The 26,258-nt window shown below is 34.1% G+C and overlaps 1 protein-coding gene across 1 annotated transcript; it reads left to right on the top strand.

Moving 5' to 3' along the window:
- Nucleotides 1-6,022: 6,022 nt before the first annotated feature.
- Nucleotides 6,023-25,609, top strand: LOC120273334 (DNA gyrase subunit A, chloroplastic/mitochondrial-like). Its single transcript, XM_039279954.1, is given in 24 exon segments — nucleotides 6,023-6,483; nucleotides 6,604-6,673; nucleotides 6,848-6,913; nucleotides 7,565-7,670; nucleotides 8,563-8,606; nucleotides 8,705-8,803; nucleotides 8,919-9,005; nucleotides 10,102-10,123; nucleotides 10,126-10,170; nucleotides 10,274-10,383; nucleotides 10,500-10,562; nucleotides 11,685-11,750; nucleotides 11,843-11,931; nucleotides 13,143-13,191; nucleotides 13,439-13,525; nucleotides 13,626-13,719; nucleotides 15,440-15,510; nucleotides 15,618-15,707; nucleotides 23,613-23,738; nucleotides 23,828-23,985; nucleotides 24,680-24,761; nucleotides 24,853-25,017; nucleotides 25,091-25,192; nucleotides 25,514-25,609. Coding segments are annotated over 24 exon segments (2,385 nt in total). The 5' UTR covers nucleotides 6,023-6,085.
- Nucleotides 25,610-26,258: the final 649 nt, after the last annotated feature.

Below are 26,258 nucleotides of genomic sequence, written 5' to 3' on the forward strand. Positions count from 1 at the left end.
TTTCCTTTTATTTATCTTCTTTTATTTTATTTTATTTATTTTTATTTTTATTTTTCATGCACGTATGCATGCATATAATGAATTTTTTTTAAAATATATAATCTGTATATAAAAATGTCAGTGATTACACAGTTGGAATTTTGAACCAACTTCTTATTGTTTCAAATTGAGGTGAAACTATATATAAACAGTTCAATAAATATGGTTATTTCACACACTACACCATTTTTAGGTTTTAGAGGCAATCAAATAGAGGGGTTTTAAAAAACCACCTCTATAATAAAATAGGTTTTTTTTTCATGTTTTTAGAACCGGTTTAGTTAAGTAAAAATTACTTGCATACCCCTATAAAATCATGAAATTACTTAAATACCCCTATAAAAATACTATTTGCTTGCATACCCTCATAAAATTAACTTTTTTACTTATATATCCCTTCCGTTGGTTACCGTTAGCCACCGTTAGAGTTTATGGAATTAATCATACTTTCCACTTAACCCAACTTAACAAAATTACCTAATTACCCTTAACATCATCCAAGGTCATAATTTTTAGTATGAAATAATTTGTTATTTTTAGTATGAAATTACCCAATTACCCTTAACATCATCTAACTACCCTGAACATTATCCAAAATTACCCAATTACCCTTGACCATAGTATGAAATTATTTGTTATATATTGGGTTAATTTTCTTTATATATCACTCAAGTTTGGCCAAATTTCATTTTGCTCGCCGATGTTTGATTTGTTTCTAAATGCTCATTCAAATTTTTAATCCTTTCCCTGGAGGGTCACCCGACTGATTAATGTTTTAATCAGCTGACGTGGAGGCTGTGAGATCCTACTCTGCGCACATGTCACATTATGTTGCCACATCATTGCCCTCTTCTTCTCCAACAACACATCAATCACCGAGCTTCTTCTCCTCCTCACTCTCACAGTTGCTCCATCACGGCGCTGTTCATCCACCAAACTCTGAAATAACGCATCCATCTCCTTCTCCAACCTCATCATCCTTCTCTTCAATCCACTCACAAACCCTGCCAATCTTGGAAAGGGCAAGAAGTCCTCCATGGGTCGATGAGCCAACCAACAAGAACACCTCCTCGATCACCCTCCCCGAGCTTCACCCTTTCTTCATCATCCCCTCCATACCTCTTCCCTATCAACATCATCGCCATCACATTCAAAGTTACATTGTTCAGGCTTTCTCTCAAGTAGATCTCTTCAGAACCATGTTATTAGAGGCCACATAAAAAGGTGATGAACTACTTGGCTAAGTAAGAAGTTCATTACCATAAAAGGTGGCCTATGATTGGGAGGGGAAGGGGGCCGATGGGAGGAAGAGGGTGGGGTTGACGCTTATCATCGGCACCAACCATGGTCGGAGAGGAAGATGAAGGTGAGGGTGAATGTGATGATGGTGTAGAGGATGATGTGGTGTTCTTCATTAGAGGAATAAAAGTAGCTTTATTATTAGTTCTTGTTCACTTTGGTTTGCTAGACAAGGACTTGATGATGTGGCAACATAATGCCACGTGTTCACCACTTGAGTGATTAAAATGTTAATCAAGCCTCCATGTCAGCTGATTAAAACATTAATCAGTCGGGTGACCCACCAGTGAAAGGATTAAAAACTTGAGTGAGCATTTAGAAACAAATCAAACATCGGTGAGCAAAATGAAATTTGGCCAAACTTGAGTGATTTATAAAGAAAATTAATCTTATATATTGTTACACGTTGTAATTTTTACCTATTTTTAGGTTGTGTTTGTAAAGATCATGTGATAATGTAAAATGTTTTAGAGATGTTTGTAAAAACCTTAAAAATATGAATTTACTAAAAAATTCATGATTTTTAATAATTTTTAAAAATAGTTAAAGCGTATATAAAAAAATTATATTGGTTATCTATCATTTAAATAATTTAAGTCTATAAAATATAATAAAAAAATTTGATGGGTATATTAACAAACTCATAATGGTCATTTGTTGAATGAAATGAGTAATAACTACAAAATAAGAAGAAGAAAAATTTCAAGGGGTATATAAGCAACCCCATTTTGGTAATTTACCCTTATTCCATCCATTAATTTAACACCATTAAGAGTCAACTTAACCATAGGGGCATAGAAGCAAATATAATTGATTTGTAGGGGTATACAAACAAATATCATTTTTATGGGGGTATTTAAGCAAATTCATGATTTTACAGGGGTATGCAAGTAAAAATCCCTTTAGTTAAACCTTCTACACAAATTTTGTTTTAAAAAATAAAAAATAATTAAACCACCATTATCTCTCTCTCTCTCTCTCTCTCTCTCTCTCTCTCTCTAATTCTTCCTCCCTCTCATCTTCGTGCCCACCTTCCCAAACCCCCTTTGCGGTTGTGGCAGTTGCTCTCCCCCTCGTTGTCCTCCTCGGCTGCCCTCTCAAGCCAGCCCTCGTCGCCGTCCCCATCTCTCAGTCCGAGACCCTCCCAGAATCCCTCATCGATGATGAGAAAGTCCGTGCACTCAAAGACCACCTCACCTCTGATCCAGATGACATCAAAGCCCTCCGATCGCTACTTGAGCTGAATGTAAAGACCAATCTACTCCCCGATGCTATTGCCATTGTCGACAGCCTCATTGCTCTGGAACCCGATGACAAGGACCTCCCCCTCCTCGGTCTCTTCTCTCTTCTTCTTACAAAGATATTCAATGTCCAGCTAGTTAATCTTATGATTTTTGGTGGTGTGTGCAGGTCGAAATCACATGATGTTGGAGGTGGGAATTTGTTAATCCTTTTGCTTTGGAATATCAAAGTCTCATTCCTTTTTGGCTATAAACAAGTAAATAATATTGTACCCCTTTGTTATGCAATATTTGTCGTGTGCTTCAGGTTTGGAATCTGCTAGGAATAGTATGAGTTATAACAGCTTTTAATTTTCCATGTGATGTTCTTAGTAAGTTAACATTACTTTCTTCGATCACTAATCTTTGCGAGTTTAAGAGATGTTGTCCTTATAGGATGGAATGCCCTGCATTGCACTTGTCCGTGGAAAGCTGTGTTGTTTGGTAAGCAAATCCTCTTCTTTTTGGTAGAAATAAGTTGATCCGAGAAACCCGATGGTGTTATTAATTTCTGAGTTGAATTTATATATACATATGTCTATTTGGTAAGATTTCTTATGACTAGTCCTCATCTACATATTTTTTATTGCAATATAATTATCCTCAAGTGTAAATTCATGAAACTTAAAATTTCACCCATAAAGTGTTGATGGTAATATTTTAGATGTTTCTGGGTTCTAAGGAGCTCATCCATTTCTAGGCTGCCTTTCCATCTTGGCGAGCATCCATCGTATTTATCTTTGATTCCAATGTTTTCTATGTCTGTATTTGCCTACAAATGAACTTACAGATCATATATACTTAATTGTGATCATATTTATACAACTAGAAAGAATTATCATTGTGCTTATATTCTTAAGTGAGCCATGACGTGATAATATGCTTATGGAGTTTGTTCATATTATGCATTGCCAGAAAGGTGCACCAACAACTCCTTTAATCACAATTGCGATGGTCGAGATAGTTCTTTGGGTTCCGGAGAAGAACAATTTACACGGTACAATTTTTCACTTCTTTTACGTCAGAGGGGTCGAAATGGGTCAACAATAGCTTGTGACAGATGGATACCTCTGGTTTTCATTTTACCGGAAATTCAAGGTATTGAATTTTTGAATCCCTTTTTAACTTGTTCATGCGGTCTCATTTGTTATCCTCAAGCCATAATCTTGTTATATTAATTCTTTTACTCAAGCCACGAAGAGTAATTCACTCATTTCTAGCATCTTTGCAAAGTTACATTGACTCATCAACCACAGAAACATAATTAATAAAAAGAAAGAATTAGTTAGGATTTAAAATCTAAAATTAACTTTGCCATGTCTTCTTGCCAGATCTTCAATTAGTGCCATTATTGGCATAATGGCATATTGTTTTTTTTTTTAAGTCTGGTGATTCCTTATGTAATGACTTCAACAAACGTGTGAGCCATCAACATGTAGTATCACTTGAAAATCAATCCCATGAAGATCAGAAGGTTGATCCTATTTGCTGTTTTTACAACGGCTTGTCTTTATCTCCATTTTGACTATCAAAAAGGTTTGATAGTCAAAATGAAATACATAGATCAAAATTAGACCATACTATCTTGTCAGTCTTATAACAAGCTGCAAAACCAATGCATGAATTCCTCTAGTAATAAGGACAAAAACCTTCCGTTCCAAGAGCAAAATGTGGTGTGACACTTGGTAGAAGAAACAAAAAAGATTTTACTGATCTATTTCCGGATGTTGAAACAATTGAAATTAAATGATTGGCTCAGGAGCTTTTGCTATTTTGAGTTAATATGAAAGAGACAAATCATTTAATTGAAATTTACCAGTCAAATATGTAAATCACAATGATGAAAATTATTGCAATATAGTCCTCTAATTATCTTCAGTGATCCTTGTATATCAAGTTTGAAGTTACAATTAGAAAGTGGCACCCATCATTCCATAAATATTGTTTTTGTCACTTCCCACCTAAAGATATGTTAAGTTCTCTGAATTACATGATACCAACTTAAATCTAAGGGGGCGTTTGGATGCATCCATGGAATGTGAATGATTAATTCTTTAAACCCATTACTTTGTTTGGTTATACAGAATGGTAGTCACGAACGATTGTGCAAGGAGCAGTGAAGGAGTCACATGGGCTTTTCACCTCCCAAAATTGAAGTGATTCAAGACTGGGTATCAAATACCTATTTCGCCTGCTACCTATATAATCTTTAAACCAACTAATCTCAAAATGTTTGATCTCCAATACATTTTTAATTTATATAATAATGTAATAAATTTTCATTAAATAGTATAATTTCAATAATAATTCGTTGATAATTTTAGGTGATATGGAAAAATAATATAATACATAATTTTTTTTTAAAAATGCTATTAATATTTCTTTATATATGTGTATTGTTATTAAACATAATAAAAAATAATTGTTCAAGTGAAATTTTAATTTAATTTAAATTATGATAAAATAAATGACAATACTTAAAATTTAATTAAAAATATTAAATATTCTATTTTCTATGTCTTATTATTAATCTGAATAATAAATAATTATCAAAATAGGTATTTAACTAATATAATAAATAATATGTTATGTCACTGATAATATAATTTAATCCTATAAAGGTTATAAAGGTCATTTTACCATATTTTTTTTTTTACTTTTCTCATTCCCAATGAACTACCCCCTTATACCTTACCAACCAAACACATCCTTCATTCCCACTTCTTCTCCACTTCTCTTCATTTCCATTACTCCCTCACTCCTTTCCATTCCCAATCCGGGAACCAAACGGCCCCTAAGTCTTCATTCCCACAAAGCTTACTTTATATATGTCTTATTTTGGATTATAAACATGTTGAAACCATCTGAAAATTAGTAAAGTTCCCTCAACTAATCGATGTTAACTTCCATCTATGTTCCCATTCCCACAAAGAGAAATTCACCAATTATTTATTTTGGACAAAATAAATAATTTTAATTAATTATATAACAATAACAGTATTCAATAATTTTCAATATTAAATGACAAACAATTTTTTCCCCAGAGAAATGATGTTTGATTGGTGGTTGTGATAATAAAATTAGGATTTGATCATTACTAATTACTCTATTGAGATTTTTTAATTAATTTAGTTAAAAATAATTAAAACAAATATTTTAATTATTAAACATATAAAATATACATTATACACAAATTTATTTTTAATATCATTCCATGGCAACTTTTTATTTTCTGTTCACAAAACTTTCAAAGAAATTTAAATTCCTCTCAATTATTATATTTTTACTTTTGGCGGGAGATTCCAAAACCCAAATGGCACGTGTTCTTCGCACGAGTGTAAGAAAACCCCAACGGTAATAAAACCCTAGACAATATCTTCAACCTCTCTCCATTTTTCTAAAAACCCTCAAAACCCTCGCAATGGTGGAAATCTGATTTCCAGAGAGAAGGTTCGTGCTCGCTGGAAATGGCGCTTTCCTCGGTGCTCCGCCTCACCACGCCCTCCCTCATGCGCTGCCGTGTTTTCCTCCCATTGCTACCCGTACATCGTACTGTCTTCTTCCGCACTGGCTCCGATCTCCGGTTTTTATCCGCCGGTGCCCGGAGGTCCGTTCGGCCTACGAGGGCGAAACGGAGGGAGAGGGATGAAGCTGTCGGTGCGGCGGCTGCGGAGCAGAAAGGGGATGATGGTAATGGGGGTTTGATGGTGAAGGAGAAGGATGGCGGAGGAGATGGGAGGGTTGTTCCCACAGAGCTTCATAAGGAAGCTACGGAGGCATACATGGCTTATGCTATGTCAGTGCTTCTTGGCCGAGCGCTTCCTGATGTTCGGGATGGGTTGAAGCCCGTTCATAGAAGGATATTGTGAGCAAGAATTCAATTTTCTTTTGTGCTTCTGTTTAGGTTTTGTGTTTTATACCTGCGTTTTGCTAAATTTTTTCTTCATTTGATAGCTTAAATACTTCCCATATGTGGGTTTTCTAGGTTTGCGATGCATGAACTGGGGCTCTCATCTAGGAAACCATTCAAGAAATGTGCCAGAGTTGTTGGAGAGGTAAACAAGAAACGGAATATTTTCTTTTGTTCAGTGTTATTTTATTCCTAGTTGTGTTATAGTGTGCTGTTGCATGTTTTTTTTTTAGTTTATGATTTCATACCATTCATCTTGTATTTAGATAAATATTTTTTTTGATAAAATACTGTCTGATTGGTTATGTATCTTTTGCAGGTGTTGGGTAAATATCATCCACATGGGGATACAGCAGTTTATGAATCTTTAGTGAGAATGGCTCAGGTTGATATGTCTACATGTCATTTTAGCTTAATTTAACTTGTTAATTCACTCATTCCTTATTAGAACAATTGAAAATAATTTGGTATATGTATGTTGAAAGAAATTTGTGTGGTTTTATAACTAGTGCATTGCGGTGGTCTTAACTTTGTCCAAAAATGCCTCATCTTTTGTAAAATTTAATTAAAGATCTCTGAACAAGTTACAAAAGAAAAAATGATCAAGTTGCAAGTTACGGTCAGCTTCTTTGTAGGATTGACTAGCCTTTTGAGTTGAGTGTCATGGTAGCATGGCACCTAAACTCAAAAATCACATGTTGCCTTCCTTCACCATTGGTAGTAATCTTCTTCTTCTTTTCTTTTCTTGCTTGTGGGGTTTTTATAGGGCACAAATGTGGTTAAATGTATCAGATCTCCTTGCAACCTTGCCCTTGATGGTCTCAACTTCTATTTCCATGATCCTGCACGCACATTCAAGAGCATCCTTAAATCTCAATTTCTGCCATTCAATTTAGAGCTTATGAAAATTATCACAGTGTGATTTTATTTTTCTTCCTGTCATTTTATTCAATTGCTATTACATTGGTTTGGATATTTGTCACCTAGTTTAGGATTATGTAATTTTTTTTTAAATTAATGTGCTTCATCATTGTAGGATTTCTCCTTGCGTTCTCCGCTAATTCGAGGCCATGGAAATTTTGGATCAATTGATGCTGATCCTCCCGCTGCAATGCGATACACTGAATGCAGATTGGAAGTAAGTGGCTCACTACCTATGAGGATGTGTTCTATTCTAGTATGCCGTGTTTTTATGTTCCTTCTGCCTTAAAATCAAACTCTTTGCTGGTTTTATGGAATATATGTAGTCTCATTTAGGTGAGCCTTGAGTCAACTTGCTTAAAGTAATTTCTAATTTATTATGATCCTTGTGAAACATGGACTATTTGGCTATAGGTACTTGCTTTTTGTGCTGCGGATCTCCACGCCTTAAGTAAACATATAAATGCTTGTTTATTGTTTTAACAAATAGAGATACTTTTGGAACGTGAAAAATCAAGAACAATTATCCAGCAAGAAATGTCTTATGGCCAAACTGAGTATTGCCTGTAAAGGTTGTAAAAATTTGTGTCGTGTTACATTTCTTTCCATTGGTTGCAAAATCTGCACATAAGTTTGAGAATACTCTTTACCATTAAGTCTATATAATGTTTTACTAGGAAATATGCTCAGAATTTGTGCGTAATTTGTCAAAATTTTGGTAAGATTTTAACATATTTACTCTTGTAACACTCGTCTCTTTTATTGAAGTAGAAGATGGAAATTGAATAGTGCCTTGGTTTGTATTCTGATTGTTTGTGTTAATTTGTGTGTTGTACCTGTTATGCACTTGTTGATGTACTCACTTTTACACTTCCTGCATTTTTTGATTTGTCTTATGGCCAAACTGAGATTTTAACATAGTTACTCTTGTAACTCATCGCTTTTTTTGAAGTAGAAGATGGAAATTGACTCCTTGGTTTGTATTCTGATTGTTTGTGTTAATTTGTGTGTTGTACACCATTATGCACTTGTTGATGTACTCACTTCTACACTTCCTGCATTCTTTTGAGTTTGACCATGATAATTCTCATTGCTTGTTTTTGCCATTCGCAGGCACTCACTGAGCCATGCTCTTAACTGATTTAGAACTGGATACGGTGTGGAACCATAATGGGATTTGTGATTTCAGCATGTCTGAGTTTAAAGTCCACTCTTTCTCTGTATCTTCTTATGAAACTGTGGTCTCTACTGTCAGGTTGACTTTGTACCAAATTTTGACAACTCTCAAAAGGAACCATCTCTTTTACCTGCACGTATTCCGACATTATTGTTGAATGGTTCTTCAGGCATCGCGGTATAATTCGAGTCCATTCTTCTGTTATTATATCTAAAGTATATTTTTTATTGATGCTTCATGCACACAATTTATCATAAATTTGATACTAATCAATTCTTTTTCGCTTTGCCAGGTTGGCATGGCAACCAACATTCCTCCTCACAATCTAGAGGAGCTAGTGGATGCATTATCAGTGTTGATCCATAACCCTGAAGCTACAGTGAGTGCCTTCAACATTTTCTGACTGTTTTCCATGTATATTTTTTGCATTTAAATTGTTGAATATTATTTCAAGGAATCTCATATATACTCATGCTATACATCAATTGCATTCTCAATGGTGGTTTTTATTATTTATTTATTTTTGTCTACTTAGGATGTGGGCTCATTCTGCCCATCAATATCGGTTCAACCTGAGTCTTTCTATAATTGGTATTTATTAAAGCACGAACAAACTGAGAGAATACCATAAAGGTGGCAGTACTGGCTTTTGGTGGTGGTACTGCCATTTCATTTTGTTCTTAAGAGTTCCTTGAAAACTCTAAAAAATTTTGTTCTTAAGTGCCAACAAGACCTGTGGGTGTGGGGGTGGGGGTGAATATTAGCCAATTATTAGGTAAATACATGTTTGCGTTGATAAGGATTTAGTCGCTAATGCATCTTATCCTATCACTTTTTGGTCTTGTTGGTAAGTTTATTGCCTTGAACTTTGTTTTTTCATGCTGCTATTTGTCTTGTTTGCCAGATATGGTTCAAAATATAGCTTCAGATATTAATTGAATAAAAGCAATAAGTGAAACTATGGTCTTGAGTTTCTTAGTAACAAAATTTATTAATAAGTAATTTCTATCATTAAATTTCTTGCAACCGATAGATTTACTGGTGCATTTGAAAGATAACCCAGAAAACAACAGGAACAATTTGATAATTGGTTTATATGAATTCTATGCTGTTGAGACCATAATTGAGGATAATATTGGACACTAAGAAGGTAAGATCACAAATTTTTCATCAAAAGATGAGTTGCCTTTGACATCATGACTTTTTTTCTTCTTGATATTGGGCATAAAAAAAAATCCTTGGACAATCATCAGGTGTTCTGAACACTATTGGAAATGCTCTTATTTTCCATAAAGATATGTTGGCTTAAGAAGGACTCCGGAGATAATTGAAGTAACTTGTACCTTTGCTAGCAGTAAGCAATCATATGAGCAAGCTTCTTTCTCATTATTAACATCAAATGTCTTCATGCTTTTGAGTGCTTTACTTAATTCCACTGTTGTTGCAAAGCGTGATCTTTACTTATTTTGTTAAAGCTTCAAGAGCTGTTGGAATACATGCGGGACCAGACTTCCCAACCGGTGGATTAATCATAGAATGTGGGGTATCCAAAACCTACTTTCTTTATATATTGCTGACACATGTTTCTTATTATTTGGATTGTTTTGCTAAACTCTCTGTATACTCTCTGTTATGTTCACTTTGCAAGTATCTTAGAAGCATATAGAGCGGGACGTGGCCGCATAATAGTTAGAGGGAAGACTGATGTGGAAGAACTTGATGAAAAAATCAAGCGCACAGCCATTATCATTAAGGAGGTTGGCTTTCCTTTTAACATTTGGATTATTAGCACTAATTCTCACATGTGTGGTTTTGGTATTGGCTTCTTTTTGTCAAAATATATCCTCATTAAGTCATATTGTGTTTGATACAGGTTCCTTACCAGACAAATAAATCTGCTCTTGTGGAAAAGATTGCGGAACTTGTTGAAGATAAGGTACCATAGAGACATCCATGTTGTATGTGCATTTATATTTTATTGACTAGTTGTCATAGATTTCTGGCATGCTGTTTATATAAAGCCAGAAAATTTTCTTTGTTTCTCTTTTTTAGGGTTTCTTTAATCAGCTTTGGATAATATAATAAGTATTCTGTTCTTCTGAAACTGTTAGCTATTGATGCCCTTAGCTATTATATACTTCAATATGAATATCGGCTGATTGATGAATTGGAGAATGGGATGGTGCTTTCTTAAAATCTTGGATGATCATAATATTGATGTGCTGGTATAGGATAACCACATAATTGTTTTGAAGAGATGAAATGATATGGTCTTAATGACTACTGATGGAGCCTGTAGGTTCTCGTACCTGATCTATATTGCTCTGGAATACTTAAAATTAATTGTGTTTATTGTAAAAATTCATAGTGGAGAGATGTCAGAATCGAACTGGTTTTGGGAATCACATTGATTCTTATTGTGGATTGCAAGTGCCGAAGACCATTGAAAGAATAAATATATGGAGTAGTGAACTTTATGTGGTGTGAGGCACACACTGTCAAGGTAGTTAGTCATTGGCAGTCATGTGGTAATCATCAGATTCATGAATACTTGCCGTATCTAAAAAATAAACAATAGAAGTAAATAATGAACTTTGTATACAGCAAGCACACTGTCAAGGAAGTTACTGGGACTTGTGTGGTGATCATAAGATCCATGAAATACATGGCATATTGATGCATGAGATAGATTTACCATGTGGATTTTGAACTTGTTGTAGAAGCGGTAATGTATATTTTTTTACTAAGCCGATTTTAAAAAGAAATTATTGCAAAAGAGAGATTTCATATTGTATGTTTTAGCTTATAATCACATGATCTTTGACCACTCTGGGAAATTTTCTTGATATTATCATGTTTTGGTTTAGTGGTATCTCTTGATATTGTCATCTATTTGTTTGGTGGCATATTTTAATATTGTCACCTATTGCTTTGGTATTGTATTTACAAAAACATCTCTGCAGCTTTCCTCTATTTCTCTTTGTAGTGTTTTCATGGTGATCTGTGAAAATGCAGAATTTCTCATGAAATCACCTAATCTAATTGTGCCATTATCTAGGTGCTTGAAGGCATTAGTGATATTCGGGATGAGAGTGATCGTTCAGGAATGCGGATAGTAATTGAGGTTTGTCTTTGGAAAATGTCTTGATACGTGATTGATTGTTGTGCTGCTTGAACTAGTGTTATACTGACTGTGGTTGCAACCTCCCTTCTTAGCTAAAAAGAGCGGCAGATCCATCTATTGTCCTCAACAATCTATTTCGCCTTACTGCGCTTCAGTCTAGTTTCAGCTGCAACATGGTGGGGTGAGTATCATATGGTTCAAAATCTATGTTTCTTCAGAATATGCTAGCTGTATCCAAAGTGAAACTTGATTGCACATGGACACACATATATATGTGTGAGATGTCTTGGGAAAATATTTGAGAATCAAAGATGTGACACGTGTATATTTGTGAAATTCAAAGATGTTTTCCTGCCATCTATGAGATTCTTGACAACTCTCTTGATTTGTTATTGTTTTTGATGATGTTTTGCAATTCCTTTGGTATAGTATTTTTAAGTGTTATTTCTTATTTCATTGTCATTTTGGGTAATTTTTTAGTCTACACAAGTGGATCTTCATGCCATTATTTATTTATTTATTTTATGCTTCAGCATTTTTCTACTAGACCCAGAGACTAATTTACCCAGCATAATTTGAAAGATGGATAATCACCATACATGGTCTGTCCCTGTGTAATACAAGTATTTGAAGGACAGTATATTTATGATTAACTTAGAATTTTTGGAAAAAAAATTTTAAGTGGACATTACTGTCTCCACTGGAAAAACTTTCTTAAAAACCTGTCATGTACAAACTGGTTTTAATGACATAGTGATTGCATGATGCTTTACAGATCGCAGTTTGTTGGAGAAATGTATGGCTGTCAGGAAGTAACTGAACTAAAGTCTTGCCTTTTAACAAGTGTAATTGCATTTAATTATCAAGTTTAACAAAGTTTAGTGTATGTTTCTAGAAGATTGACTATACTGTGTATGGGTGAAGTGGAAAAGCAATTGTTATACGAAATAAGTACTTATAATGACTAGTGTCTTGCTTATTTGCACTTCAATTGCATTTAAATTTCAACTTTAACAACTTCTAAGGTACACCAGAGGATTATGTCTAATAACAAGTGTAAATTCTATTTGAGCAATGTACAGTAGTGCCTTCACCAAGCTCCCATTTTTTGAACTATAGTTGTGATGATTTACCTAGATTAGTCGTTTGTGCAAAGGGTCTTAGAATGTAAAAATTGCAAGAGCAAGAGGAGGCAATGATAAACTATGTGGATGAAATCTTGTTGTGTTAGTGAGCAATCTTACGCCTTTATTTTGTTGCTGCTGGCAGTGAGGCGTTTATTGTATTTCTTTGTTCAATGAGTGTAAATGAACTTTTTTCTTTATCTGTTTTATTTTGAGAAATTTGCAATTTCATGCTTATCAATATTTAAATGATCCTTTTTTTATATAGCATTCTCAATGGACAGCCAAAGTTAATGGGGTTAAAAGAATTGCTTCAGGTATTCCTGTTCAACATCTTTCATGGTTTCACTAGCACTACTGTCGCATTACCTGCTTCTGATGGAAACTTCTAGATAATTATTCTCATGTGATGATATGCTTACGCATAGTTGATGATTATATTGTACTTGTGATTTATTACTTATTGTTCAAGAAAATAACTGTTTACTATGTCAGAAATTATTGAAATATCAAGTAAAATCACACAACTGAACTGTTATTTCACTTAATTGTATGGTTTTTCAGGCCTTCCTTGACTTCAGATGTTCTGTTATTGAAAGACGTGCTAGGTTTAAGCTGTCTCAAGCACAGGAAAGGAAACATATTGTGGAGGTATTAATCAGATATTAGAAGATATGTTGTCCATGCTTTTCACTCTGATGCAACCTGATATTTTCTTCTTCTTTTCTTTTTTCATTTATTTATTTTTCAGGGAATTATTGTGGGCCTTGATAATTTGGATGCCATCATCAATTTAATTAAGAAAACCTCAAGCAATGCTTCTGCCGTGGCTAGTTTGGTAAACGGTAAGAATTAGAGCTTTTGCTTTTATTGTAATGAGGATGTATTATGTCTCAAAATAGAATTCTTTTCACTTGGGTGGTGTGACTGATGGCTTGTGTGTATCAATTGTCGCATCCTATCTAACAGTCTGTATTCTAGAATGAGAATGAGCATACCCAATCCCATCCCAACTTCCATTCTCATTCCCATTCCATTCCCTCCATTCCATGATACCAAGCATGGCTTTGCCAAATTGAATCTCTCGATGCTTTTCAAAGACGGTCATTAATCAAATTATTGTTTTCATTTGTCTATGTAGCAGTTTATTCACAAAAAATTAGGCCACCCACAGAGCAATTATTTGCAAGATTATATGTTTAAACTGATTTTTGATTACTCTGTCAACATGAACCCAACTTACCTAGTGCCCCCATCCAAGTAATTTTGGAGAAGAAAGGGCTTGTTGCAAAACCTAGAACAGCAACTAGTGGCTTTGGAGATTGGCTCTTTTGATAATTCTGTTTAAGCTCATGCAACTGATGGGAAATTCTGTTTTCTATATTATCACTGAAGCGATTTGCAACTCGTTTGCTTGAGATGCTCAGTATAGTGATCCATGCTGGTCATTTACACTGCAAATCTTGAAGGCATTTTCTTATTCTTATACATCTTCTGCCTGACGTTTCTTAGGGAACACTACCATTTTCTGCTCATCGTGTACAAATTTATCCTCTTTACTTCATCGCCCTGTTGAGAGATGAACATGCCAACTCCGCAGGCTGGCTGTACATTGCAGTAAATTGGTGGCAAAAATCCATTAATAATTTATTCAGCGCCACCCTGCCTATTTAAGCTTTGTTAGTTTGTTTTTATTACAGTAGAGTTGGGATGCTTTTGGAACCTCTTTTGCAGCTTCAGATCTACCTTCTGTATATATTGGATTTTTGGCTGCATTTTATGATAAATTATTATTCCCTATTCCACTGCCATGAATTTTGTATGGTAAAACAAAATCAAATTTCTTATGTGTTTATATCTCTATTTTGTGACATAATATCATTCCCGATTTGGCTACTAATGCACAGGCAAGGTCAGATAAACTACTTTGGTTTTGATTTAGATGCATATTTTATGACATCATATGAGGTAGTTTGAATAATCCATTTTGGACAATCCCTTGTGTTCTAATGCATGCCCATGACTAAGTTTATTGCTTGATATGCATTTTTAAACCTGACTGTTGCATTTACTTCATTATAGGTCATCTAAATTGAGAACTCCACACTGCTGATTTTGGTCTAGACATGTTAATATATATATAGAGAGATATAAATATATATTTGGAGACATCATTCATTTTGATAAGTAAAATAAGTATGAAATCTCACAATTTCACTATTTTTGGTGGATATATTAAATGCTTCAAATTAATAATAATTAATAACTACATATTTGAACTTGGGTAAGATTTAACTTGAATCTCCTGGATATGTTCCCTGGAATTTTTTTGTTTGCTTGCCCTTTGTTACGTTGTTCATGAACAAAATTGTTGTCTGTGAATCCTGTTCACAACTTTCCGATCGCAAAAGATATTTCAAATAACATTATAGTTATTTTTATTGTAATGATTGATTTTCTATTTATTTTAAACTGTATAAAATTCATTCTCTCTGGTATGATGCACTCTTATTTATTCCACTACACATCACCAATAGGCTAATTATTAATGATTTCCTGATTCAGAATACAATTTATCTGAGAAGCAAGCTGAAGCCTTATTGGACATTACACTTAGAAAACTTACTTCCTTTGAGGTGAATCTTTTCTTTTCTTGGTACAAATTTTCATTTTTTTGGAGTGAAAGTTTTCTACTCTTTGTTTTATTATTCATAATGGAATAATGCCTTTTTTTTTTGTGCAGAGGAAGAGGTTTGTTGATGAACATAATTCCTTAATGGAACAAATTTCAAAGCTAAATGAGCTTTTGTCAAGTAAAAAACTCATTTTTGAGGTAATTTAATCTAGTTACTCTTTTATATCATTGTTATTTTCATTTATTATTATTATTATTATTATTATTGCTTGAAGTTCATTTTAGTGTCATCTCTCGATTATTTTCGTTAGCTATCTTTAGTGACACAAGAATAATATGAAATATTCTTTTTTTTATTGAGAACTCCTATCTTGTTACCTTAACTTTTTGTTTGGTTGGGTATAAGCACTGTACTAACACTGGCAATCTATGAATTTGTATTCGAATAGCAACTCCCATGATCAATTACCAAACTACTATTCTACTTCTTAACTTAGTTAAATAAACACGATCAAGTTATTTACCCAAGTTAAAATACTCCACCAACTTAATTAAATCCTAATAAGTGTTTTGTAGAGTTGCTAGTTGTGAGAAAAGAATACTTTCAATTCTTATTCAAAGAAGAAAGAAAACTACACTTCTCTTATAGGCACATTGCACCCTATAAGAGAATGATTTACAACTGTATATCAATATAAAATAATCATATTCCTATAATAACGTTTGTGCCTGAAAATTAGGCAAAACTTATGGCTCTCTAAAAAGCAGCCGGCATATTCCTGAAAATCAGGGATTCTTCTACACTCCCCCTCAAGCTGGTGAATGGATATCCTCCATTCTAAGCTTGCTAATAATATCTTGAAACACAATGATCGACAAATCCATTGTGAGTATATTTGCTATCTGGTCCTTTGTTGAAACAAATTGAGTACAGATTAGGCCACTATCAAGTTTCTCTTTGATGAAATGTCTAGCGACTTCAACATACTTTGTTCGCTCATGTTGCACGGGATTATGAAAGGATACTTATTGCTGATTTGTTATCGCAGTATAATCTCATTGGACCTTCCCATTTTATCTTCAAATCACTAGGAACTATTTTTAACCATAAAAGCTCATATATTCCCAACGCCATTGATTTGAACTGAGATCTTGCTACTACTTTTTGCTTTTTACTCCATGGCACAAGATTACCACCCAAGAAAGTACAATAACCTGAAGCTGAGCTCCTGTCAACTAATGAACTTGCATAATCTGCATTAGTGTAGGTTTCTAAAGTCAAGCTCTATCCATTCTTGAACAAGATCCCTCTCCCAGGTTTGCCCTTTAAATACTGTAAAGTTTTGTATACTGCCTTAAAATGCATTTCTTTAGGATTGCGCATAAATTGGCTAACAACATTCATTGCAAATGCAATATCTGGTCTCGTATATGTTGAATAAATCAGCCTCACAACAAGTCTTTGATAAGAACCTTTATCCACCATGGAATCATCTGGAGCATCACATAATCCATGGTTGAACTTAATGGGTGTGTTTATTGGCTTGCAACCCAACTTCCCTGCTTCTTTTAATATGTCCAACACATATTTTTGTTGTGAAATAGAAATTCCTTGCTTTGAATACACCAGTGCAATATCTAGAAAGTATTTTAACTGCCCAAGCTCTTTGATATCAAATTCCTTTAGCAAGCACATTTTTAAATTATTCATCTCTTCTGTGTCATTGTCTTTAACTATAATATCATCCGCATATACCAATAATGTTGTCACTGCTCCTAACTTTGAGTGTCCCACAACGAAAGTATGATTTCTTTGACTTTGCTTATATCATAAGGTAATCATTGGCTTAGTGAACCATCCAAACTAAGCCTTTTGTGATTGTTTAAGTCCATATAGAGCTTTCTTCAATTTACACACCATTCTTTTTTTAGATTCAAAACCAAGAGGAATCTCCTTATAAATTTCCTCATCTACATCACCATGAAGAAAAACATTTTTTTACGTCAAATTGTTGTAGATTCCACCCAAAATTGGTTGCGAATGATAATAAGACTTGTACCATACTCATCTTGTGCCGTATGTTTGAGTATATACTTTTGCAACCAACCTTGTATCTTTTTATGAAACCATCAAACCTATACTTCACTGTGAAAACCCATCTACATCCAAATAACTTCTTTCCTTTCGGTAATTTAATCAACTCCTATGTTTTGTTTTTTCTAGAGCCTCCATCTCCACTTTCATGGCATCTTTCCACATCCTGCTCTTATTGCCTCGAATAGATTTTTTGGAATTGGAATTGCATGAAAATTGCTAAGGAAGGGCCTATGAGTTTGGGATAGGATTTGATAAGTCATGAACAAGTATAATGGATGCTTTGTGCAGGTCATAGTTCCTTTTTGCAGGGCAATTGGTAGATTACCATTACTATGTTGGTCAGGTTCATCAATGCATTGAGAAAGGTCAGTTGGAGGTATGATGATTTCAGGCTGGAACTTATTTCGAGTGGTTGAACAACAGCTTGAAAAGGAAATTGCACTTGCACAGATTGAGAGAGAGGTATTTTCTTCCTAGAATATACCTGCAATGGTTTAGTATTGCCTTGTTTTCCTGCATCTTTCATCATTCTACTAGATCTAGGAGACTCAGTAAGTGGTGTGGACTCAAAATGAATAGGTTCCTGGTTCAACAGAAACGGGAGTAGACTCAACAAAAGTAGGATTTTGACAATCTCCAAATGAGATATGTTGACAAGGAAAATCAAGAAAGCTATGTTGGCTAGGAAAGTCGAGGAAGAAGTCCATAGTTCTATCATTACTTGAGGTCTTTCCCTGAAGATAGGAATGCTGAAAAAAAGCCTGTTTCGATAAAAGTAACATTTGGTGAAACAAAAATTTTTGTAGGTGGATGAAAACATTTGTATCGCTTTTTATTTGTGGAAGAATACCCAACAAAAACACGTCGAAGAGCTCGTGGATCAACTTTGCCCTTGTTTGGTCAGTGAATATGAACAAAAGCAACACTTCCAAAGATTTTATGAATAAGATTTTCTTGAGGCACTAAAGTTTGGCAAAATTTTTTTGAGAACATCTATTGGACATTTGAAATCAAGAACCTTTGTTGGAAGCCTATTAATCAAATAGGCAGCGGTTAAGACGACTTCTCCCCAATATTGTTTAGGAACATTTTTTGAAACAATAATGCTTTTATAGTATTTAGAAGATAACCATTTTTGCATTATGCTACACCATTTTGTTGAGGCGTGGTAACATGAGGATTCATGAATGATCCCTTCTTTTACAAAGAATGGAGAGAGTATTTGATTAAAATATTCTTTGCCATTATCAAAATGAAATCTCTTAATTTTAACATCAATTTGAGTTTAATCATGTTATAGAATTTGGAAAAACAGTGCTGACTTTTGATTTATTTTTCAGAAGGTAAATCCACATTACTTTAGTACAATCATTAATATATGATACAAACCACCTAGCACCAGAAATATTTGGAGTTGTAAAGCGTCCCCAAATATCACTATGAATGAGTTGAAAAGGAATATTAGTTCTGGCATTGCTTAATGAGAAGGAAACACGTTTGTGTTTTGCAAGTTCACAAACATTGCAATGAAAAGACTAATTACCAACCCTTTAAAAATGGAAGGAAACATTGAGTTAAGGACTTTAAAAGATGAGTGACCTAAACGACGATGATAAAGCCACGCGAGTTCTATCGGTAAAGCCAATGATTAGAGGCATCGGAGGCACAATGCCCTCGACCTATTCTCAAAATTTAAATAGGTAGGACGGCGTGATTGCTTTGGTGAGCCACGCCACATAATTGAGGATGCCATGGGGGAATGTCCTGTAGGTATAGTAAGGGGAGCGGCGTCCTCCCCTCATGGGTGAAGGTGTGGGCACGCTCGCTATGCCGCCGTTGGACATTTATTTTTATTGGACATGACAAACTCAGAATGGAATGATGTAGGCCGGGAAACATTGAGTTAAGGACTTTAAAAGACGAGCGGCCTAAAAATTTATTATTATTGAACATGATAGACTTAGAAAGGAATGATGTAGGCCGGGAATTCTCAACCCTAACTTTTCTACTTTGATTTTCCAGGTAATAAAGACCTTTCTCACTAACAAGTCCAATCATCCTCTTTGTGCCTTGTTCCTAAAACACACAATGTGAAGGGGAAAACATTACTTGACAATTAAAACCTTTAGTAAGTTTTTGAACAGAAATAAGATTTTGCAAATAGTTTTGGAACATGAAGGACATTTTTAAGGGTAATGGAATTGCTTAATTGATGTCTCCTTGGCCTATTACAGTGGTAATAGACTCATTACCTATGGTTAAAATGTTTGGAAGAACACATGTGATTTTCTCCAGAATCAATTACCCATATACATTGTTGGAGAATTTTTTTCCGAGACAATAGCAAAACAAGAAGAGGAAAACATACTTGAAAAGTCTAGTGAGCATGTACTCACTGAAGGTGGTTTCTCAAGAGACCCCAATAAGGCTGTCAGCTTCTCAATTTCTTCCTTGTTGAACTCAGATGTTGAGATTTGTGGATTGTCTTCAATGCTTGGCTGAATGCTCGCAAAATGTGCTTGTCTTCTATGAAAAAACCTCCAATTATTCATTGAGGGCCTGCCATTGAGTTTCCAACATTGCTCTCTCATGTGGCAATGCTTTTTGCAGTAAGTGCAAAAGAGAGATTCCTTATTAAAGAGCGTGGATGGATATGAGTTTTTAACACATTTAGTAGGTTATGATAGGCCTGATTTCTTAAGTCCTGCAATTTTAGACATGAGTGTAGAGCCATCTTCCATTTGAGTTTCAAGCATGACACTTCTTGGCCCTTTTTAGCCTGAATGATAAATATAGTTTCATTCAATACGGGCAGGTCTTCCTTCCCTAAAATCTGCTCTCTTGCAGTGTCAAATTCTACATTGAGGCTGGCTAAAAATTCATGGATACACTCATTTTCTATGAATCGTTTAAGAATTGTTGCATTCTGACTACAACTCATTTGAATGCATTGATAATGATCCATCTCCTGCCATAAACCTTGCAAGTAGTTAGAGTATTCTGTGATAGATTGATTCCCTTGCTTGGTTGTTGAAAATTTTGTTTTAATTTGGTAAATTTGAGCAGCTTCATGTACTTTAGAATATGTATATCTAATAGCATCTTAAATCTCCTTAGCACTACCAAGAAACATACATGTATCACTTATCTCTAGAAGCATTCCACAACCATGACATCACCATTGAATTTGGCTTATTTCATGCTTCAAATCTAGGACCTTTTTAAGGGCCAGTTTTAAATTAATGACTCAACTTTCCTCTACCTTTGAAGAATGTGCAGACTAGTTGTCACCACATCAAATAATTTTTTTCATTCAATTGATATACCGCTTGGATGTTCTGCAAATCTCCTGGTGAAGCAGCAACTGGACTCTCCATTGTAGGAGCATCTGAACTAGAACTGGTTTCAGCAAATTTTGACGTCATTGCTTGAAAGGATTCCGGAAAAAGAAAAAAAGTATAGGTGAAACAAGCAAAAAAGAAAAAAGAAAAAGAAGGAATTCAATTAAAGAAAGACAAATGCAGAATGAAAAATATCCTCCAAGAAAGATTTAACAGGTCTGATACCATGTAGGGTTGTTAGCTATGAGAAAAGGATACTTTCAATTCTTATTCAAAGAAGAAAGAAAAATAAACTTCTCTTATAGGCACACTGCACCCCATGAGGGACATATTTACAGTGTATATCAATATAAATGAATTATATCCCCATAATAATGTTTGTGCTTGAAATCAGGCAAAACTTATGGATATCTTATTTCTGAAAAGCAGCCTGCAAATTCCTGAAAATCGGGGATTCTTCTACATGTTTCAACCTCGGAGTAATTATTTTTAATTAAGTTATGTGTGAGTATGTAATTATAAGCTTTAATTTTTGTCTATTTGTTAGTAACAATATTTCCATGAATTAGTTTGCAATTACTAAAGACCTATTTGTTAATTTCTTTGAAGAAATTATTTGACAAAAAAATTGAGAAATAAATAAAAATAGAAGAATATCATTTTGACCTTCTTAAAAGTATTTATGTCAGTCCACTATTTATATATTTCCCACTTATACATCAACCAATACAAATGTATCATATTATTTCCTTTTCCCTTCCAAAACATCATATCCCAATACTCAGAAAGGTTTCTATTAAACCTAAACCTTATATTCCAACCAAGCAAAGTTGTTTTTTTGCCATCGTCATGTGCAAATGGGAAAGTGTTACCTAGTTTATTTATTTTAGCATGATAACAATTATCATATTGAAACTTAAAGACTGATGCAAGTGATAAAGAATTTGAGTTCTTGTTGTGGCTGTGCAATGCTGATAATGTGCAAACTGGAAAGATACTTCCACTTCCTAGTTACGGCAAGAAAGCAAGCCACATTAGCTTTGTGGTATTTTCTTAAATATTGTTTCAAAAATCAATAATTAAAAGGACTTCAAATTAGAAAATGTTCAAAGAGAACATGTACCGTGCCTAATATGTACCAGTAGGATGCTGGAAATTTATGCCCTTGAAAGAGAGTTTTGGTTATAGTGTTTGTGTCTGTCAATAGGCCCACCTGTTCATAGCTGTTCTTTGTCTGCTGAACTTTCTGTTTTGTAATATCGCTGTGCTTTTCTGTACGAGCTTTAACTGGCCTTGCTCCATGAGTAGTTATAGGAAGACCTTACAACCAAAATCCTTGGGTTCTTAGACTGTAGGTTTGGGATTTTAGTTGTTGATATCCGGAAAGAGTGTTTCATTTATGATTGCCTTTAGGACCTTGAGATCTTTAATTTTCTATTCAAAACTTGTAAAGTCTTGGAATTTTGATCCAATATGTGTGAAATAAAATGAAAATTGATGGTTAGTATTCTGTGTTGTAACATGAGGTTCTGGATTACATTGGATAACCCCTGATTACCAAGTTAACGGACTCCCTGCAGACTGATCACAGAATTTTCTGGCAGCATATTGATGCCAACCATTTCTCCCTTATGTCATATTCAGATGGCAAGTATTCCATTGAGGAGCAAATCCAGTTAATATATGGGCGTTGACCTTTGATTCTTGAGTTTGTGGTTTTTCAAAAGGATGCTTTGAGTTCCACTGGATGGTATCCTGTGAGTTGTAGAGTGTTGGATGCAAACCAAATAGATATTATGGGGACTTGTTTCAACCTAAAAGGTTAAGCTGATGGAAGACCCAAACTTATATGGCCCAGTCCAAGTTGATTACATTAACTGATATGAGATTGTTAGGATTCTAATACGGGATTTCTGATACATATTAGTCTTTTGTGTAGCAACATTATGAACAAATAGTTAATTCTGTTAGATGTGAACTAAACATATAATGTATAGCCACATTTCATCGCAAAAGCTTAAGTTGATAGGGTGAGAGAACTAGACTACTGTATTATAGTCCAAGTTCACTATATTAATCAATATAAGAAGATAAGTAAGTCAAGTATGGACCAGTTGATTAATCTCCCTCGTGTATGGCTTCGCTGGTGGTAGAGGTTTCAATCCCAATAATTATTTTCTGTGAATTTTATGGAATTAAGAGATTTGATTCTAGGTAGGATCAATGCTGTTGGATTGTGTGTTGTTTTGTTTTTTATCTTTTAATGTTTTTTTCTACATTGTGATATTGAAATTTATTTATACTAAAAATCTGGATGTATGTTAACACTGTAGTGTTATGTGCAATCTCCCTTGTGTATGGCTTCGCTGGTGTTAGAGGTTTCGATCCCAATAATTATTTTCTGTGAATTTTATTGAATTAAGAGATTTGATACTAGGTAGGATCACTGCTGTTGGATTGTGTGTTGTTTTGTTTTTTATTGTTAATGTTTTTTTCTACATTGTGATATTGAATTTTATTTATACTAAAAATCTGGATGTATGTTAACACTGTAGTGTTATAGTGCTTATGCGCATGAAATATTCTGTTGGGTCATTTGATGTTCCTAGAAAATTGAAGCTTATAGTATCATGGCTTGTTTTTGTTTATTTTCTATTGTTTCAGCTAATAGAACAAGAAGCAATTGAGCTAAAGAATAAATTTGGAACTCCAAGACGTTCAGTATTGGAGGATTCAAATGAAGGTCATCTTGATGATATTGATGTAATTCCAAATGAAGAAATGCTTCTTGTAAGTCATGCAACTTACTTTGTTGCTTGTTAACGATATTGCCTTGAGTGTGTAAAATTGATGACTTTGTGATATTCATCACTGAATAGGCATTTAGTGAAAAGGGCTATGTGAAGAGAATGAAACCAAACACTTTTAACTTACAACATCGTGGTACAATTGGAAAATCTGTTGGAAAGATGCGAGTAAATGATCTGATGACCGACTTTCTTGTCTGTCATGCACATGATCATATCCTGTATTTCAGGTAATATTTTTAATTGTGAATTCTATGTAGATCATGTGCCTTTTGTTAACATCTTTTATTTTCAATATCTTGTTAGGCATAGGTATATACAGGTAGAATTCATCTTTAACTATCAATGAAGATTATTTCTTTGATTATCTTGCTATGGTTAATTCTTACAACTTTTGTCAAGCACGCTTCTGATGTGTAGAGGTATGCCATGTAGTGGATACTAGATAGACATCCAGGGACTTGGAAATATGGAAAAAACTATTTGACCAGTCTGCTATATGCATCTTATTTTTCATTATCATCTGAGTGTGATTTCACATCTATCTGCTCTTTGTTGTATTTTCTGATTCCTTTAGTAGTTTTTTAAAACATCTAAAGGTGGTAATATTCAGTATCGACATCAAAATAAAACTCTGATTTTTCTGTTCCATCTCTCTAAAAAAGTCATACCTATGTTCTAGGATAAACAGCTGTTTTGCGACATAATTTTATGGTCTTTTTTTATATGCCACAGTTCTAGTCTTTATTATAGACATTTATATGCATGCAAGAATATATTATGGCAGGCATATTGGGAATTTTATCTTGCACAATTTTGAATTAGTAAAAATCATAGCTTCCAATTGCTATCAACTGATAAAAACATAGTTATGCAATAGTAATTAATACACAAGGGTATTAATATATGGAGCTCATATTGCAGTGATAGAGGAATTGTGTACTCAGCTCGGGCTTATAGGATACCTGAATGCACTCGGACTGCAGCTGGCACTCCATTAGTCCAGGTGTGTTAATTTTCTTGTGCTCAATGATCTAATCGTAGGCTATCTGAAGTTTTAACTGTGATTTTATTCTTTTTGTGTTTCTGGTATCCAGTTCTTGTCACTGTCTGATGGTGAAAGGATAACCTCTGTGATTCCTGTTAGTGAATTTGCTGGTGATCAGTACCTGCTCATGCTGACTGTGAATGGTTTTATCAAGAAAGTTCCTTTAAACGTTTTCTCTGCAATTAGAACAACAGGAATTATCGCAATACAGCTGGTTTGCTACCTCTTCTCCAATGCACTTGTTGACTATGTATATTTCTTCATTTATAATCTTACTCTTTTGCCAGGTTCCTGGTGATGAGCTAAGATGGGTCCGCCGTTGTGCTGATGATGACCTTGTTGCAATAGCTTCGCAGAATGGAATGGTTATTGTAAATTCTTGTAACATGGTGAGAAATTATTTAATTCTAAATTCAAGTACATTTATTTATTTATAGAGATTCTAAAATGGTTTTGGAAATAAGATGGAAAAAAAAAATGCTTGTACAGAAACATAAATCAGGGACATAGAATAAATAGTAGTCTTTTCCTCAAAGTCAGACATTGGGTTTAAGGAAATCTACTGTTAGTAATTGTACATAGTGCTTATAGGTTTTAAAAAGAATATGCTCAGCTTGATAAAAACCACAGAGTGACGTATGCTTGATGATAGTGTCCTTTTGTTTACAATGTGCACACTTGGATCTGTTATGCTCTTCATATGCAATTAGAAGTCCTTCCGAATTTGGATGGCTATGGGATATACAATAAATGAAGGATATCTGGAGGAAAATAAGAACTTCAAGAGATCACCTGCAATGAGATAGTCTTCTTGATGAATGTGCCAAATGTTTAGATGATTATATTAAAATAAATGTTAGCTAATACTACTTGTTATTTGCATTTATTTTAAAAAAATTATAGCCCTCAAGCCTTTTCCTAATCTAATGTTTTGGCCAGGAAGATCCTGTGCAGAATGGAAAAAAGACCAATTTGATAACCTTCCATTTGACTTCTACCTTGTCTAATAGGTCCTCTCATGGGTTTTAATTTATATATTAATCAGGTGCTTTGAGAGAGAATTTATTGAATTTTTACTCGTATGCTATGAAATAAAATGCTTGTTTTAGTTGTCTGCCTTTTAGGTTGGTGACTTTGCTATGGTTCTCTCTAATTACTTCAATCTATATACTTCCTCCGTTCCTTTTTATCTGTCGTGAATAACCGAATCTCACATACTAAGAAAGTTGGTTATTTCACATAATTTAATAAAAAATTAGTTATCTTTCCAAAATTACCCCTAATTTATATCTTCTCATTTCTCTCCCATATTAAATTTCAAGAAGAGAATTGAATAAAGTGTCAGGGTAATTTTGGAAAAAAAAATTAATAAATGCTTCTTGATGTTTAAAACGATGATCAAAAAGCGAATACATAGCTTTATGATGTATAAAAAGGAATTTGAGTAGTATTAAA

The sequence above is a fragment of the Dioscorea cayenensis genome, chromosome 12, assembly GCF_009730915.1.
Source record: "Dioscorea cayenensis subsp. rotundata cultivar TDr96_F1 chromosome 12, TDr96_F1_v2_PseudoChromosome.rev07_lg8_w22 25.fasta, whole genome shotgun sequence".
In the NCBI taxonomy this organism is placed as follows: domain Eukaryota; kingdom Viridiplantae; phylum Streptophyta; class Magnoliopsida; order Dioscoreales; family Dioscoreaceae; genus Dioscorea; species Dioscorea cayenensis.